Source organism: Catharus ustulatus, chromosome Z (genome assembly GCF_009819885.2).
Source record: "Catharus ustulatus isolate bCatUst1 chromosome Z, bCatUst1.pri.v2, whole genome shotgun sequence".
In the NCBI taxonomy this organism is placed as follows: Eukaryota; Metazoa; Chordata; class Aves; order Passeriformes; family Turdidae; genus Catharus; species Catharus ustulatus.
In genome coordinates, this window is record NC_046262.2 from 50,558,086 (window position 1) to 50,576,533 (window position 18,448).

The window sequence follows — 18,448 nt, forward strand, 5'->3', positions numbered from 1 at the left end:
TGGACTTGATACAGTGCATTTTTATCTGTTTCAGGGTAATAACTAGAGCTGTAATTCCCAGTCAATTTCTCAGTTTTACTATTTTTTCATTATAGGAGTGAAGCTTGCTAAATGAATGTATTCTCTTAGGTGCTCTTACTGGCTTGCTTTTTGAAGGAAGGAAAATAGCTTGGGGAGAGGGACAGCATTTCTGTCCGTTTTACTTTCTTACTAAAAGTTCACATATACTGCTTTTAAGAAATCACCATGTCATTTCAAGATTGGTTAAAAAAAAAAAAATAAAATAACCTGCCCTGCTTTCCAGCAGCTTTTTGCATCTTCCCCAAGATGCAGAAATGAGGGATCCTGGCAGGCCAGTAAGGTCAGATCACACAGCCACTCCCAGGAAAAACATCACAATTAGTAAGGCACACCCCTCACTTAATATAACCTCAAGCACCAAAGTCCTTCTGCACTATACTGGACATCCTCTGGGAACTACACAACATAAACTACATCAGGGCCACCATGTATGTTACCAGCCAGCAAACCATTGTCCCAGAGGGGGCTTCCAGTCCAACCTGCCTCGAGTGTTGCACATCAGAGCTGCAGCCAAATGATACACAGAACTTGTTTATTTCTACACAACAACTTCACACTTGAACATTGTCTTGCAACTACTGGAAGAGCTTCAGTAGCAAAATAAATAGCAATACTTTGACCAAAATAGCTTTACCCTGTTCCGTGACCTCTTACTGCATGATTATGAAAAGATTATTAAACAAACTCTGCAACTCAGATCTTTTAGAGAGGGATTCCTCCTCACAGCACAATACTTTGGCCTGACATAACTACTGTACATGCCATTGTTGATGGCAAATCCCTTATGTCCCAGTAAATATCTAGGTAAATTAATCCAAACTATTTCATAAAGTAAATATAGAACGTGCCCACACTTTCTGTTAGTATAACAGTGAAATCCCCCACCTTCAACAGAGCTACCAAAATCCCTGCCTTTTCACTAACAAGTGGTATCTGTCATGTAAAACACTCATCTCTCTCCTTCTTTCCTACTAGTCCTTTGTCTCCAAAATTTATAACTTCCTTTTCTCTGTCTTGTACTGTAACAATTGATTGCGATATATCCTTCCTTCTGACTGAATAACTCTGTTAGCATCATCCTCATTTTCTCTAGGATAGTCTGCTGAAACTCAGGAATTTATCTCAAATTGTATTTAAATTTGAATTTTCTGTTTCCAGTTTTGGGCCTGAAGAATGTCTTTTCTGACCAGAGACTTACCTGTTTTTCCTCTGATCAAAGGGAGGAAAATTTTTGCACCTCTACTTACAATCTTGGCTAAAAGTAATAATAAGCAGACTAACAGTATGACATAGAGAAGTCAAATGTTTTGCTTGCAGCAACAGGACCCATTCTTCTGTAGGGAATTAGTCCAAAATATCATTAGTTGAAATTTTTCAGATAGCGGCATAGTAGACTACTGCTATCACTGGAAATTGTTTACAATGTCATAATGTCAGGGACACATCATTGCTACAGGAGAAATTTCCTGCTCAGCCTTTGCATGTGGAGCATTATATTGATAATGTTTACATTTAATTTCTGTTATGAAATTCATTGCCATGTTGAGGACTCCTCCTTGGGGTGGGAGTAATAGGAGGCTGCCTGTTGCATGGAAAATTGTCCCTTCTGTTTCCTTCTGTGCTGCAAGTGGCTTTTCCTACTGGATGCATTCACTGAAGAAATTTAGAAAAGGCTTGTCTGGGATGATGCATATATGCATTACTACACCCTTTAATGGTGCGATCAATTTCTTAGGTGGGGAACAGTGGCATTGACACTGTATGTACACAAAATAGTCCAATCCAACTGCTCTAAAAATGTTGGGGTTTTTGGTTTCCTTTAAACTGCATGCTTTTAAAATGGTTAAATCATAAATAAAGCAATCAGATTTCCTATCCTTATTTGTACTTCTGTTTTTTATTTGCATTGTTGTGTATCTTTTAACAGTAAATAAATATCAGTTATGCATTAACAACAGGGTTTACCTCTACAACAGTACAGTGTTTTGAATCGTATTTTGCCTTGTAGAATTCCCCTTTTAATTAGAAGAACAGTCTACTGCTATGGTGTTGCAGTGGGAAGTGATAAAGAATGGAATTTTGCTTGGGAGATGTACAACCATACCGACTCTGATGAGGAAGATGAAGACATTCTGCTCTATGCCATGAGCTGTGCCAAAGAGTCATGGTTACTTCACAGGTGACCTTGATCAAAGTGTATCTTTGTGCACGCAGAACCAAATAATAAGAACAAAAATACTTCACTGTGCAAAACTGGTGAAGGTTTGCTTGCCACAGAAATGTGTCTTGTCAACCACTTGTAAAGTTTTAAAGAATTTTGCTAGGGAGTAAGTATGGCAAATGGGACAAACACAAATAAACAATTCTTCTGTAAATACAACTTGTGAGTCATCAGATCTTAAGTCCTGAATCCATGTGGGCCAACCAAAAAGTTAAGATATATTTCGAAGATTCTTGTCCAAATGTTTCCAGAACATAGTTTGGAACACACTGTTTATTTTCTTTTACTGGCATTTGTATCTTTGTCAGTAAAAATATGTTGAATTCTCTAAATGGTTATGTTAGTATTACCTAAAGCATTTGTTGGAATTTTGGCAGTAATGGTCTAAAGAATTATCATCCAAACATTCACATAAATTCCATGGGTCTAAAGGTGTGGAAGAAACATTTTAGTCCTTCCAGCTACCTGCTCTAGTGTGGTGGTCGTTTGGGAGGATTGAAAAATATGACTGAGAATAAGACAAGAAATGTTGCAAAGAGATGCAAAAACAGCTATATTAATTTCCCCTTAACTTAATAGCGACCTTAAATGATCCTCTATTGCCTTTTTCTTGGCATTCCATGGTAAATCAGGGAGTTGTGATGAGCTTCTTCCTCCACATATTTTAGTAGCTGATAAGCCAATCTGTTTTTTGAAATGCCACCCAGGGAGTGTTTTGTGTTGAAGAATGTTAAGATGTGCTTTACCTGGCCCTCACAATTCTTTGTCCATTATGTTAAGCATAGTGGTGGCATGGAGAGGGGAGAAACCCAACTCAGCTATTCTACCTGTAAAGCAGCTGCCTGCAACACCCTATGAGAAATTACTCTAAAAGGGCTCATTTGGAAGTAGGAGCATGCAAGGTAAAACATTGAGGCAACAAAGAGAATGATTACTTTTCAAGATGTTCAGGCATTCACTGCCACTGACATCATTAGAAGACACTTCCTGAAAGACTTCTGAAATCCTGCCTTAGTCCTCATGAAAATCTTTTTATTGAGTCTTGTTATAGGGGATCCTATAAACAGGTTGTTTTTGTATAGAAGTATCTCACTGCTGGTGTAGTCTGTAGGCTCCGAGTCATAGGGAAGTGAATCGCCTGAAGGTGAGGAGCAGCCTGCCCCTCCGCAAGCTTGTCTGGTAGGAGCAGTTGTCTTTCTGATACAAAGATAAGAAACATGTCCATGTCCATTTCATATTTTACACACTCACTTTACTAAGAAGTGAAGAGTCAGTGTGCAAGAACAAATGTTAAGGACAAAACCCAAGCTGAATACACAGCTCAGTGACACATGCTGATATTTGTTGAGATAGAAATTTTTGTGAACTGGATTATATTTCCAGATTGCAATAAGGTATATTTCTGTTGTGAAACCACAAGTGATAGATTTATTTATTTCCTGCTTTTCTAACAGGTACTTGCAATATGGACTCAGTGACACATTATTTTCTTCCAATGGTACTTCAGCCATCATCTCACATGTAGTGACTAAGGATATTGGGCACCGTATAGCCTGGGAATTTGTTACAGAAAATTGGCCACTTTTAAGTCAAGGGTAAGCAACATGTTTTGGCTTCCTTTAATTTCTGTGGCTCTTTGGTTTTTTCGTCTGTCTTCATGCTTGAGCAGTAAAATTCAGGTACAGATTTTCCTTCCAGGAGAGCTATTTGTAATGACAGAGTACATTCCAGCTACTTTTGATGGCAGAGGAGACCATTGTGATCCATTAGTGGCAGCATAACCAAAATCAAGCATTTTGGAGCATTCAAATGCGTGAATTATTTCTAACATTAGGCAAGTTGTAGCACATTTGTGTCATATCAACTTGTCCCCTTACAGAGTTTTTCTGTGTTCTAAATTGATGAGAAATTAGCTGGGAAATTGCCCCCTTATTTTCAAACTAAAAGAATAGTGCAAGTGTTTATTTATATGCCACCCTCAAGAGAGTAACAGGAACACCAGCTTGTTAGACACATTACTGGTTAGCCTTTTTAGCTCAGTTTGGCTGTATGGGCTTAGAGAGATTATCTGTTTCATACAAAGAATTCACATTACCAAAGTACAAATACCACATCTTACTGGGAAATTAAAATGGAGAGTAATTATGGTATTTCACGTGGCTCAAGTGTCTAAATTGAGTATTAATGGCAGTTCTTTAAAAGCAGGAAAACAGTCCATAGTTGCAAACTTCAGCTTAGTTGGTATTTACAGCATAGCAAATAATCACTAAATAGTGTAAGTATTTTCAAATGAGATGAGATTTAGTATCTTTGGTAATGTGTTATTTGAAGGAACTTTATCTCAATTTTACAGATATGGGCACGAATTACTGCATGGTGTACTAAAAGTCATGGGAAGATTCGTCAAAACAGATGTTCAGATCCAAGAGGTAAACCAGAGAAGTATTTAGTCTCAACTTCATTGCCAGTTTGTAAATACAAGTTTCAGTTCCTTAAAGAAATTGTTGAACATAATGTTGATGTCTTCCAAATCTTCGTGTTTGGAGCAGAGTCCCCACAAATCCTTTCATAACTGTCTCATTTTGCTCTATAAATTCTGTCTGTAGAGACAATCTCTACCTTGATATCTACTGAAAATATACTCACATTTGGGCTGCTGACCTGTTAGGTTGTCATACTGACATCTGTTTAATTTCTCATATTGTTCAATCACTGCTTTCCCCGAGAATTTATTTACTATTCTTTAGTCCTCTCTTGTCTTTTGCCTATTAGACTGATGAGAAAGATTTCTTGTTCTGTGATTGTAGAACAGGCAGCACAAGAGGATTCTTCTACCTAGCTAGTCCTAGACAGTGTGGTACCACCAGTACCAGTGAAGTTGGCTGCATTTGAAAGGATTTTTAGAGGAACAGCAAAAGGGCACATTCTTGATATGTAAGGAGCTTTCCCATGTTAGTGTAAACCAGTAACCTTTCCCCATCCCCTCTTTAGTCTCTGTCATCTGCCCCTTTGCTCTGCACTTCTGTCTAAAGCATCTGTCAGGCACACAGTTGCTTGCTGCAAGTGAAGTTATGTGTGAACTAAGTTCGTGTGTTTATTTTTTCAGTTGCAGGTTTTTTATAATTCTACTTTGGAAGAGGATGAGAGAGAGGCTATTACTATGCTACTGGAATCTGCAAAACTTGAAAACATTGAAAGGAGAAAACAACTAATCAAAGTTGCCAGCTGGTTAGAGAAAAATGTAGATGATTGACTTGGAAAACAATTTCCAGTATATTATGTGTGATTTGCTATCATCATATTGGTATTCACTATAAGCTGTAATTAAAGGTAAAACACATTTTTATGAGTTCTGTGGTTGTCTTCTGAAATTCTGGATAAAATAATTTACGTAATTAGAAAAAGAAGTTATTAACATATTTGGATCTTATATCTAAAATAATTTCCTCCTGAATGAGGTCTTAGGAATGCATTGCTAAAAATAATGAAACATACATACAGTCCTGAGTCCTTTGGGGGTTTTCATCTGAATATCCAAATGATAGGTGTGCTGCATGTTTGTGGCAAAACCACGTAAGGAAATTGAAAAAATTTATGCTTTGTTTCATTTGTACAGCGATGTACAGCAAATCCAGCAGGGCACTTAGTTTCACATCAACCACATTAATAGTTTGCTGATGTAGGAACCGTCTGACCTGGCCCAAGTTCTTGCTTTGCTCCAGGGATATTCTACCTCCCATTCTTTCTCCCACTGGTCTATTCATCCTCTAGGTCAGGTACATGCACTTTAAATTCCTGAGTTTCTTCCCAAACTCTTCACGGATCATTCCCTGGATCCTTTTCCCAGTCTCTTCCCAGCTGGTTCCTTGACCTAGTGGGAGCTGCTACCAGAGCAGTCTGCACACCTTGAAGTCCCTTGTAGGTCCTGATTTGGGCCAGCTATTTGTAGCAATGGGGAGCTATGGTGAATGAAACAGAGGGTACAATGCAACTGATAAAGGGGCCTGGTATCTTAGTCCTTATTGAGCAGAAACCATGGGAGACACAGACACAGACAAATGCTCCCTGGGCAAGAAGCGAGCAAGAAACATGTGAAACTTTGTGATATGATGACGTTACCAGGCAGTGAGACGTCCAATGGGAAATTGTTACCAAAATCAGAACCTCATATAAGCGCTATACAAGTAAAACCTTATAAAGGCCCCTGTATACTCAATAAATTTGGCTTCTGATCATAACTTAGAATATCCCTGTCTCTCCATCACCAATAGGGAACTCAGTGGTACGGACTGTCTTGTGCATGGAGAAGTGATACCTTTAGTGTAGAAATCACACCCTTTTTATATCTTTAATCTCCACCTGGTATAACTGAAACCAAAGTGAGAATTAACAAAGGAGAGGGCATTGGCTGGCACAGTTCCGTGCAGCCATTCAGCACTTCTCGTGGCAAGACAGTATGGAAAGTTCCAGAGGTAACCATGAACAGAACCGAGCCCCAACGGCCAATTTCCAGTGGAGCAGTCGGCAGCTGTGCCCTTCCCACAGCTCGCCTTCTGGCGAGCACCAGCCCTCACCACCGTAACAATTATATCCTATCCCAATTGTATCCTACACTGGGACTGCTCCCCCAAAGCGAGCGATGAGCAGGCAGGGCAGGAACACGAGGTGAGTGTGGGCCCAGCTGGGAGGGAGCAAGGGGCAGGCCCTGGGTCAGCCCCGCGCCTCAGAGGGGCTGGGGCTCAGGGAGATGGGAATGTACCCCCAGTGCTGAGGAAGCTCTGTGGACACGGGCCGAGGAGGTGATATGGTCATACCTCTGCTGTGGGCACAGGTTGGTTTGCCTGTAGGAGATGGAGCCGTGAGAGGTCTGTCCACAGCTGCAGAGCTGGGCTCGGCGGCGAGGAGGGTTTGAGGCCTCGTCTGGACAAGGAGAGTTTGCTCTTCCCTTGTGCCTCGCACAAGCCTTCTTCTGACCAACTCGGCCACTAAAATAATTTCCTGGATTGTTGTGTGATTCCCTCCTGTCTTCTCCACCCCTTCCAGCCCACTCCGTCCTTCCCGGTGACTGTTGCCAATTTGAACATGCAGGAAGAGGCAAAATGACAGGTTGTTTGGGAAAAAATTAGGGTGAAGGGAGGAGGAGGAAGAAGAAGAGGGGGGAATTAATTATAAAATGGGAGGAACAGTAGTCTGTCAAAATTTTAACAGTGAAATCATAGAGATCAAAAGAACTGTTTGCAATAGGACAAGAACATCACAGACTAATTGTTTACACTGAAAATTTTGGGGTTTTTCCTCTTCAGCTGCCCCATTTGTCTTGCTGTAGGTGCTACTGAGCACATTACAGGCAGAGAGTGTTGGGGTTCTGGAGAAGCAATCAACCTGACCAGGAAGCTCAAGAGAAAAGTAACACACGCATTTCCCTGCACCTCCCTCCGCCCAGGAAGGGATATTTGTATTCTCAGTTTACCCAGGTGTATTTAGAGTCCCGTGCTCATGGTGGAGAAGACTTGTCCCTGTAGGAAACCCTAGGAGTTTCACCTCTGAAATCAATCTCTCTCAATGTCACCTAAGATTTTAATCCTTCTATATTTGCATCCTTGTAGCCTGACACCCACCCAGAAGTTGGTCTGAGTCGATTGTAGGCTATGTGTTATCACATATGCCATTGTAAACAAATACGACTCATGCACAAGCAAAGCAGAAAGAATTCAGGTGCATGAATATAATTAGAAAAATGGAAAGAGATACTAAGCATAAGGGGTTTAATTACAATTTTTATATCAATAGAGTTAATTTCTGTTTTCTTCATCAAGTAGAATCTGGAGAAAGAAGAACCTTGAAAAAAAAAAAGAGAGTAAAATACGTTGCAGGTTTTTTGGTTTTGGCTTGTTGTTATATAAATACCCAGGAGATGGTGATTATTTTTTTCCCTTGAGGGATTTCTGGTTTATTTTTCACAACAAAACCCAAAAAACCACTCTGTGAGGCAAAATGAAGACTAGTAGCAGCATGTGCAAAACCCATCTAAGGTCTGCTGCTTGAATGATGTATCAGCTTTTGGGTTTAATGATATTTGGAGGGAAAGGAAAATATGGTAAGTAAAAAATCTACTTGCCTCTGTCTAGGTTATGAAATACCTCAGAGAATGGGTGCGTACAGCTGATTAAGATAAAAAGACACGTTGGGCAATTTGTCTAAGCCACAAAAGGAGAATTTATAAGACTTGACAGTTTCAGATGCTTGTTAGGATTTAGTTGTGTTCTAGAGAAGAATAATGAAGGACGTAAGTAATTATACCATGTTGAAAATTGGCATCTAGAGGTATCAGGAGAAGACTGAGTTGTCTGCATTAGTGCAACAAATAAACTTGAAAGGCAGCAAGATGAAACGTGAGGGTGCACTTCAATTCAGTAACTGGGGAACATTTTTGACTTCTGGAAACAATGAATAGAATCAAAAACATTTTGCCTAAAATGGCAAAATATTTCTTTACTACATCCATGTCCTAAAAATATATAACTTTTTAAAATTTTTAAAATAAAAAATGCAGTCGTTTATTACAGGGTGTTCTTCTTTACTTACCTTTATGAAAAAAAAGCTCCAGGAAATACATTTGCTCTGTTTTTCACAGATGCAAATGAGAAATTAGAACTATTAGAACTCTCTCAGTTTATCCAATTTCTTTATTCCCACTCTTTGTGGTAAGTACTATATAAAAGTCAATTAATGAGACAGAAAGTTGGAGGTCCTTTAAGACGGTTACCTGGCACTATCTTCAGCCTGTTTCTCTGGGGAGCACTATTTTGATTATTTGTCTTCTCTTTCATTCTCTCCGGGGCTGATGTCATACTTACAGTATCAGAGGAATTATGCAGCAATAAATCCAGGGCTGTGCCATTCCCCTTCTCTCTTTGGTAAGTACAGTTTAAGGTTACAGAGACTGTCCTTGCTCTCTTGCTGTCTGCCCTGTACTGAACAACAGGTTTTCAGAAGGTGGGTAAGTACCTGGCAGATCTCTCCTGCCTATTGCATGACAACAAGAAGTTGCATATGATTTTATAGTCATTTAACTTTGTCTACAGGAGCCCTCACTTCCAGATACAGCAGAAAGTGTCTGGGCTTCAGAGGGAGAACTCATGAGGAATTGTGTTATTTTACTTGTAGAGGGATGTATTTGCTCCTCCAGACCTCTGTTAAAAAATGATCCATTGTGCTGTCACCATGTTTGTCAGGGTTCTGGTAAACCAGCTGAGTTACAAGAGAGGAGGTCTGTTTCTTCATCTGGTCTGTGTTCCCTACCTGGTTTCACGGTTGTCCTCTAAACACACATGCACGTTTGCGGCTGTGAGAGAAGGCATGTGCCAAGTGGTCTGTCCACAGCTTTACAGTACAGTCCATAGTTGATCTGAGAAAGAATAATTTATTCTAATTTTTAACTTGGCTGGCATCAGCCTATAGAATTTCCAAGATGTCTACTTGAATATGCCACAAATCTGACTGCTGGTTCCTGAGCCCACAGACATCTCTGCGGAGCTAGGCTGTGAGGAATGTGGGACTATTGCAATAGGTCTGTGTAATCTGTGCATAGGGGGATTAAAACCATAGGGGCAGCATCTCATCTTGCCCTGGTGAAGGTGATGAACATGCTCACGTATCTTAGCCAAGACTTTTCCAATGGCACAAACAAATACGACTTGAAAACAATGTGGATTCACTCTGGCAAACCCTGCAGAGACACTGGCTTTAGGCTGCTGAGATCAAACAGCCTGAAGTATCTGGAGTGCTGATCACCACATTGTGTACCAGCTGAAACATTTAGCTGTGTAATCTGCAGGGATCATAAACAGAAATACTAAATTTTTGAAAAACTAGAGATAGGAAAATATTTATTTCATTAGAATCATAAACAAATGTAATTCCTTCCAAACCCCAACAACTCCTGAAACTATTCTCTGAACAGAAACATGTGTCATGCATAAGACTCTCAATGTAACACAGACTGATTTCCTTTCTCCCTTACTCTGCTTTTAGCATGGTCCACTGTTTCAAGGCTCTGTGCTGAAATTGCGGTTCTTAGCCATACATTGTAGCCTCAATGGGATGTTTATCTGTGGCTGATCACCTCCAGAATAGCACTTGCTCTATTCAAAAAGCATGGGAGGACACAGGTTTTGGTAGAGGAGGAGTGCAATTGGTGGTTATCCTCAGAGTTGAAATTTTTATGGAAGAGATCAGTGTTTGATGGATTGCCCCTGGATTATCACTACAGTCAAACGAAAAATAGTAGAAGAAAAAAAATCTGTTTCAGAAGCAAGTATACTTAGAATTATTAGGTTCTGCAGACTTCATAGTGGATGTCTGTCTCCCTCATTTCCATCGCTCCTCAGAACACACTGTGGGGTCCTGCCCACTTTCCTAGTCACTGATTCATTTTTTATTATCTCTCCTGGAGATTAAAATTCAACTTTATATACTTAAAGTATTTAGTATGTGGAGATAGAAATCTGCTACATTCTATGCATGAGATATTTTTGCTGACGTGCAAGGGCATTTGAAACACATCTGTGGAACAAGATGCTTGTTCATTTCTGTTTGTATTTAAAATGAGGTCTCTGATTTAGTGTGTTTGGTTCTAGATAATTCTCAGGACTTTGTTGTCAAAGCAGCCAGTTCTTTGCACTGCCACAGGACACATGGAAACTCTGCATGCTTACACTGGTAGCTGTGAATGGCTTTTCTGCTCCTGAACCTGGCATACTGTGAAAAAACAGTCATGGATGATGGTCATGCATACTCATAAAGTGCTTTAACAATGTTAGATGTATGTTTGGACTCAAAAGGAAATGAAAGAAGCAAATCCTTGCCAGGACTTAAACTTGAGTGTGAATGAAGAGCAATACGCACCCTCTTTAGAGTGCTGCCCTTCATTCTTTATTCACTTGTGAACCCCTAACAAATTTCCAGTAGGGAAGCAGGCTCCCTCACCCAGTAAATATTAATCGTCTGGTAATAGAATTCCTTTCCCAACCCTAAAATGATACTCAAGTGCCAGAACTAAAACTTGCTGTTGAGCCTCCCATTGTGAACTGTGTCACTTCTGTCATTCTTCAGGTTACTGAAGAGAACAGGAAACCCCCTCTGAAACAGGCTGAAGGCTGTTTCACCTCTCTAAAAGACATCCTCTCCTGGTAATACAAAGTCATTTCCTTCTGGTTCCTATTCTCACTTTGACTGTCAGCCGGCAGAAAGTGGCTGCAAGAGAGGAAACCTAAAGCTTGGACTCCTGCTTGTCTTGTAGAGGTGCTGGTCCTTTGGCGGGGGTGTAACGAAGAACACCTCCGGGACAGGGCTGGAGCAACAGTCTTGAAGTACAGGGTAAACTGATAGAGGCCACTGTGCTACCTTTCAGAGGTGATGGGAGAGACTGGGCAGTACGTGGGGAAGGGTTGGAGGAACTCCAGAAATATTAAATTATTTCTAGTTGTGTTTGGGGTTGAAGTCTGAGGCACTGGTAACTGTACATATCATAAAATTTTTAAACTAAGTATCTGCACGAGATTGGTAACAGGTAGCTAATATCCATCCTGAACCTACATTGATGGCAGAGAGGTGGTGGATGGCACTTGTAGGATAGACTCACAGAAACCACAGACCTCCCTGGGTGCTTTGTTAGCTGAATGAATGATGTTCTTTTTTCTATTAAACCTAAAAGGTCCACATTCTATTTTATTTGAAAATCTTTCGCAAAGGAATGAGATTGAAAAGCCGAGCAGTTTAGGTTAATTCCGTTGCTTGGAATCTCCGGGAAGAGCACCGTGAATCCACCGGGAATGGCTATGGCAGCAGCGCCACCTGCGGGCTGGCGCGGGGCTGCGTGCGCGCCACGCCTCGGAGCCACTTGTGGCAACAGCCCCGCCGAGCTCGGTGCCGTTTAAACACCAGCGGCGCTCCGACTTTAGCCAAAGGTGCAGCGGCTTTGGTGACACACTTTTGTATATTCTCGTGTTATTATTTTAATACAGTTTTAAAATCGAGCCTGTTACGGAGCCACATTTTGTTTTGCATTTGCTAATGCTTAAGAATATATAAAATCTTGTGTTGATATTACCTGCTTATCCTTAAAACTTTAAATTACAAGTATGTTCATACCGTTGTATATGTTTAACAAATATGTGCATATTTCACAAGGGTTATCAGATGAGTGATCTTATGGAAGAAGACTGCAAGAACAGCTATTCTTGCCAGGAAACATCTGCAGAAAAAAATACGTCTCCTGCTAAGGACAGCTCAGTAAGACGCAAAAAATTGGTATGGCCTCTCCAGTACTATTTTTTTATCAAGATACTTGTAATTGTCTTCAATTTCATCAGTCATTAAAAAAAAAAAAGAGTGGAGTCAAAAGAGAAATATCAGTAACAACAATAGTGAAACGGACCAAGCTTCCAATGTAGTGATTTAGAGGGCTAAGAGCAATTCGAACTAAGTAGAGAAACAGAAGACTAGTCCTAGAGGGAGGACTATACCATACCTTATTAATTTTTTTTGCAACTTAAAATTGCATTATTTATGATCATGAATGGTGATGATGCTGAAAATCTACCCCAGAGTCCAAAGCAGACATCTCTGAATAAAGTACGTGAGATTACCCTGTATGTTTTCAGGAGGATGTAGCTAAAGATGTACAGCAACAACCACCTTGCTAAAAAGTGCACTCAAGTGCATGGGTATTATGGAGCCACTGCTTTCCCCTGAGAAACAGTGAAAGCATTCAATTGTTTATGGAAAAATAACTGTGGTCTCTGAAAGGAATGGCACCCTCTAGGAAAGCTAAGATATGGCAAGGTAGCTCCATTTGCATAATAGGAGAAAAAGATAAATTTGTGTGTATATTTGTGCCTTTACATAATGAATGACAAGTGTACGGTCAAGGTTCACAGTCATTGTCCAAAGGGGAATTGTTTAACATGATGCTTATGTTTGTTTGCAGTGACATTACAATTATCTGTCAACATACACAGCCTATGTAGAATGGTAATACACAGAGTAAATGTTTTAGCTTCCAAAAGTAGTTTTGGAAGTTTTAGCTAACTGCAAACATGAATTCCATAAAATTCACAGAAAAATGAATCCTCCCATTTCTCAGAAAACCATGCCCAGTTGAGTTTATTTGGTTTTGTCTGTGTGTTGGGGTTTTCTTCCCTCATACTTCTCACTTGTGCAAGTGATTCCTTACTGTGTTAGTTGCACCTTCAGACATTTTTCTTGCCCTCAGATTGTTTGGACAAAGATATTTTCCAGGCATCTGAGGGAACAGTGAAAATAAGAGTGAGTCCATTTGAGATGCTTATAATCATAGTACTTCTTTTTATATTTTAGATGAAGTTAAATTACAAAACATATAATTCTGCCTTTTACATGGCAACTTGCAAACTCCATGATGCTGTACCAGAGTCATATGTTCACAAGAAAACATTTAAAATAATAAGATCTCATAAGTTATCAGGAATATTAATTTTAATCTCATGCAAAATCCAGTGAAGACACTTGGCATCTAATAAATATATTTTCAGATTATACTAATTAAAATCTTTCTGTTGTTTATTTATAGCAAAAACTTGAGAAACAATTAAAATGCTTAGCCTTTCAAAATCCAGGACCTCAGGTAGCTGACTTCAATCCTGAAACTAGACAGCAGAAAAAGAAAGCATGCATGTCACAGATGAAACAAAATTTTTTTTATGAGTCCAAGTAAGACCTCTAATTTATTATCTTAGTTTTAGATATTATTTTAGATTTAGTTTAAAAAATAGCTGGTAGGCTGTTCACTGAATCTAAATGAAATTAATAAAAGCACTGTATTTTGCGGAGTGATTTTTTATTACCTTTGAAAGCTGTGTTTGGAAGACAAAATTTTTTTGTGTGACTTTAAGGGAATTTTGGTATAGTATGATATGGATTTATTTTTTAGTAGCAATGGCTGTCGCAAATAGGATATAATGCTGGCATTTTATTTTTCTGTGAGTTTGTTAAAGACTAAATACTTGTTGTACAAGAGTTTTTTCACAAGTGTTTGGTTTAGTCTCTGAATGCGTTGAAGCATTATAATTTTTGTTCTCTTTCACAGATTTACAAAGAAGTATGACAAATATGGCAGGCTGCTTTGTAATGGCATGGACTTATGTGATTGCCTGGAAGTGGACTGCTTGGGTTGCTTCTATCCTTGTCCCAAATGCAATTCAAACAAATGTGGACCAGAATGTCGCTGCAATAGAAAATGGGTTTATGATGCGATTGAGACTGAATCTGGAGATGCGATCAGTGTGCTACCATTTTTTGTCCCTGACTGATTATGTTCTGTTAGTTTTTGTGCCTGAACACTGTTCTTTTTTCTTGATGTTTTATTAAAATATGTCTTGGTTTCATGAATTGTCTCTAGTGAAGCACCTGACAGTGGGACTTGTTCTTTTTTATTGCTGCTGACCTAGCAAACTTTACCATTCCCCATATAGTAAAAGTGTGTATTTCATTCTTCCTCATCCTTGTGAGCTTTGCTGAGGCACCTAGTCAATCCTTTCTAAATCTTGAATTTCTAAAATTGAAGGTGCCTGAACTGTTACAGGAGGATTGTTTTCTTACCCTGGGAAGCTGAACTGTATTACTTGTAATGAGGGTTTTTTGCCAATTCCTCTGCTTGTTCATTTACTCAGATGTGTGACACTGCTCTTTCTTTTGTGTTGGTTTCTCCAAGAGCCTTTTCATCCTGATGCATTCATTTCTCACATAGATGAGGCAGGAAGCACTTGAGATAACACTGTTCTTTGAAACTAGGTCACTACTTTACATGTTAATCTGTATATTAAGCAAAGGAGAGTGGAAACAGCAATTCTTTCTTGTTGCCCAGGTTGTAAAACTGAAACTGACATGTTCAGTCAGTACTATTTTTTTAGAGCATGTGCCACTGGTCATTAATTATATGGCTAAATATAGTCAATATTTTCCCTTCTGTGCAGAAAAGTCTCTTTAGTTCAGAAGTTTCCTCCTCATGTAAGACATGACAGATTTAAAGTATAGTAACTTACATCCAGTCTTCTTATGAAGTAGGTGTTCTCATTCATGACATGCATCCACACCCTTTTTGAGGAGTGAGGGTCTCTCTAGATCTTGAAGGCAAGAAGGCTAGAGATGGTTGAAGGGGATTTCCAGGAGCATGCTGCTAGTGGGGGAATCATTCCTTGAGCCTAGTGCTTGTTTGTTTTTGAGGAGACTCTCCCAGCTTTGAATAGGGCACCACTTTTCTTTCTTACTACAGGCCATTCTCTGTGACAGAGACCTTCTGCTCCAAGACAAAGACACCTTACAATACAAGAAACTTGAGAACAGATCCTAAGAGTGTCTTAACACCAAAATCTCCTTCTGACTTGTTACCTTGGAAAGATTTTTTGTTCCTCTCAACGAATGACATCTTAAACTTGAATCACATAGGCAGCATGGACAACTGCCAATATTGTTAAGGCTTTATATCTTCAATAGAGCAGAGCAATTGTTAGTTGCTGTGAAGTTGTTTATTGTGAAGGTACATCAGTCTCAAAAGACAAAAAGTCCCCAGTGTTAAAGTCCATGCTAAAAACTGTCTGGCATAGGCTCCCGAATAGAAGCAGCTCCCTGATATAAAATCCTGGGCAGAGGCAGAGGCAGAGTGGCACAGAGCCCCAGCAGAAATAGAAACTGTGGTCTGGTACAGAGTCTCGAGAGGCAGAGGTTGCAGTCTGGTACAGAGTCCTGAGCAAAGGCAGATTCTCCCTGGTCTTTCTGCTCCTGTTCTTTTCTTCTTGTTCTTCCTCTTCTTCTTTCATGTGGTGGTAGTGTTGATGATGATAGTGGAAGAAGAGAGAGAGCGAGAGAGCTCTCATGCTAATACACAGATTTTTATTTGCAAATTACCCAATGAGCTAAAAACACAAACCTGAATAATTTATTCTAAACATATTAGAATTCTAGTTCTAGAATATGAAAGTTTACACATAATTTGAGCATATAGCCTATCTGTTCTACCTGAAGAATGTAAGCAATATTCTTACTATATTTTTATTATGTCTAGAACCATGTTTTTGAGCTCTCACTGAAGCTTATTTCTTACTCAGATTCTAAGGCTTTTGCTCTTTAAGGCACTTAAAACATATTTTTACTTACTTAAACTTACTTCGAAGTTGAGCTTATGCCTCTATTTCATGTCTGTGTCATGGCTTTATATTTTGATTTCTCTAAAAATTTTAATTCAATTCTTGCCTACTGTTCTCTCTCTGAGGGACTCAGAGAGACCTTTATTTTCGCACCAACAGGCAACAAGCCAGAGGAGCTGGAAGCCATTGTGTTGTGGGAATGTTGTGACACAGTCACCATAAGTGAAACATGGGAGAACTTGCACAACTGGGGTGCTGTGATAGATGTCTGTAAACTTTTCAGAAGGGATGGGTGAGCAAGGAGAAGTGGGGAGGGAGCCATGTATGTTAAGAAGAGTTTTGGTTGTCTCAAGCTCAGTGATTGTGACAACAGGGTTGAGTGTTTCTGGGCAAGAATCAGAGGGAAGGACAACAAGGCAGATATCCTGATAGGAATCTGTTTTAGACCACCAACCAGTGCAGAGAGGAAAATGAAATATCCTATAAGAAGTCTCACAATCGCTTACTCTTCTTCTCTCAGGGGACTTCAGCTTTCCACTAATTACTGTCAATACAATGTAGCAGAGAGAGAAAACAGTCCAGGAAGTTCCTGGAATACATGTCAGATCATTTTCTGACACAGCAAATCAACCAAGGGGAGGTACCTGTTGGACCTGTTCTTTGTGAACAGAAAAGAATTAGAGGGTGATATGACGGTCTGAGGCAATCTTGGGCACAGTGATCATGAAACGATAGAGTTTTCAATTCTCAGAGAAAAAAGGAAGGGGTGAGCCCTTGGATTTAGGAAGGTCTGTCAAAGGGCCTGGTTGTCAAAATCTGTTAGGAGGCAAAGCAGTCCAGGTTTCCCAAGAAGGAAATCTTCAGGGTATAGGCTGTCCTCATGTGCCAAAACCCATGCTGATGTAGAAGAAAGCCATCCTAGCTGAACAGAGGGCTTTGGCTGGAATTCTGGGTAAAAAAGAGACTGTATCACCTTTGGAGGAAGGGGAAGGCAGCTTAGGAGAACTACAGGGATATTGTGAGGTTATTCAGGGAAAGAAATAGAAGGGACAAAGCCCAGAAATTAATCTGGCTACTGCTCTAAAAGACAACATAAATGTTTTTATGAATACACCAAATGTTTTCATACATGGAGAAGTTTTTGGTCAATGCTCTCAAGCACATGGTATAGACCTTGGGATGTCCTTTGCAGGACTAGAAGTTAGACTTAATGAGCCTTGTAGGTCCCTTCTGACATTTTGTGATCCTCTGTCTGTGAAAAAAAGTAGGGCTCAGGACAATCTCCTTACCTCATGGATGTGGGGGATGCGTTATGACAAAAGATGAGGAAAAGGCAGAGGTACTTGCTGCCATCTTTGCCTCTGTCTTTAATAGCAAGGCAGGTTGTTCTTTGGGTACCCAGTCTCATGAAGTAGAAGACCGGGATGGGGATCAGAAGGAAGCCTGCATATTAGGGGGGGCATGACCACTGACTTATTACACCACTTAGACATACACAAGTCCATGGGACTGGATGGGATCCACTGAAAATCCCACTGTTGAATTCATTTGTGTTACTCTGTGGTTTTTAAAAGGGACTGTGACTCCATCACAAACACACTTATTGCCACTCTGGAAATAAAGCACAAAACCTGAAAAAAAAGAAAGATGAGAGCCAAGATAAAGAAATACCAGAGCCTATGCAGTTCTGCTGTGGCTTCAAAATTACTCTACCATTGCAATGATCCTGCTAACTTTTCCCTAAATTCCAAATGAGCAGTTCGGAGTGCACAAGTATATTTCTATTAGGACAGATGTACATGGGCAAGAAGAAAACATGTTATACACATTTTTGTATGGATTGTGAAAGTTAGTAGCAGATGCAAATAGCAACACAGTGCCCATATCTGATAGTTTTGTTAGGCAATTACATAATATGCTGCATGACATTATGCATAAATCCCATAAGAGAAATGGCAGAGAA

The 18,448-nt window shown here is 39.8% G+C and overlaps 2 protein-coding genes across 2 annotated transcripts in view; both read left to right on the plus strand.

Annotated features, from left to right (window-relative positions):
* The window catches only part of LVRN (laeverin), a 37,393-nt gene extending 31,742 nt beyond the window's left edge, over positions 1–5,651 (plus strand). The window contains exons 17-20 of the mRNA XM_033085036.1: positions 2,090–2,260; positions 3,757–3,897; positions 4,656–4,731; positions 5,409–5,651. Of these exons, the coding sequence (XP_032940927.1) occupies positions 2,090–2,260; positions 3,757–3,897; positions 4,656–4,731; positions 5,409–5,555 (535 nt within the window). The 3' untranslated portion in view covers positions 5,556–5,651. The remainder of the gene's footprint in view (positions 1–2,089; positions 2,261–3,756; positions 3,898–4,655; positions 4,732–5,408) is intronic.
* A 6,791-nt stretch (positions 5,652–12,442) lies between these two features.
* On the plus strand, positions 12,443–14,652 carry ARL14EPL (ADP ribosylation factor like GTPase 14 effector protein like). Its single transcript, XM_033085044.1, has 3 exons — positions 12,443–12,613; positions 13,914–14,053; positions 14,430–14,652. Exons 1-3 carry the CDS (start codon positions 12,476–12,478, stop codon positions 14,650–14,652), a joined length of 501 nt encoding a protein of 166 aa, XP_032940935.1. The 5' UTR covers positions 12,443–12,475.
* Positions 14,653–18,448: the final 3,796 nt, after the last annotated feature.

Bases quoted from the DNA above. Each gene is read 5' to 3' on its own strand.
- ARL14EPL (XM_033085044.1), top strand. From the start codon at position 12,476: ATGTGCATATTTCACAAGGGTTATCAGATGAGTGATCTTATGGAAGAA. The intron at 12,614-13,913 runs GTATGGCCTCTC...GTTTATTTATAG, and splicing joins CAGTAAGACGCAAAAAATTG to CAAAAACTTGAGAAACAATT. The intron at 14,054-14,429 runs GTAAGACCTCTA...TCTCTTTCACAG, and splicing joins AATTTTTTTTATGAGTCCAA to ATTTACAAAGAAGTATGACA.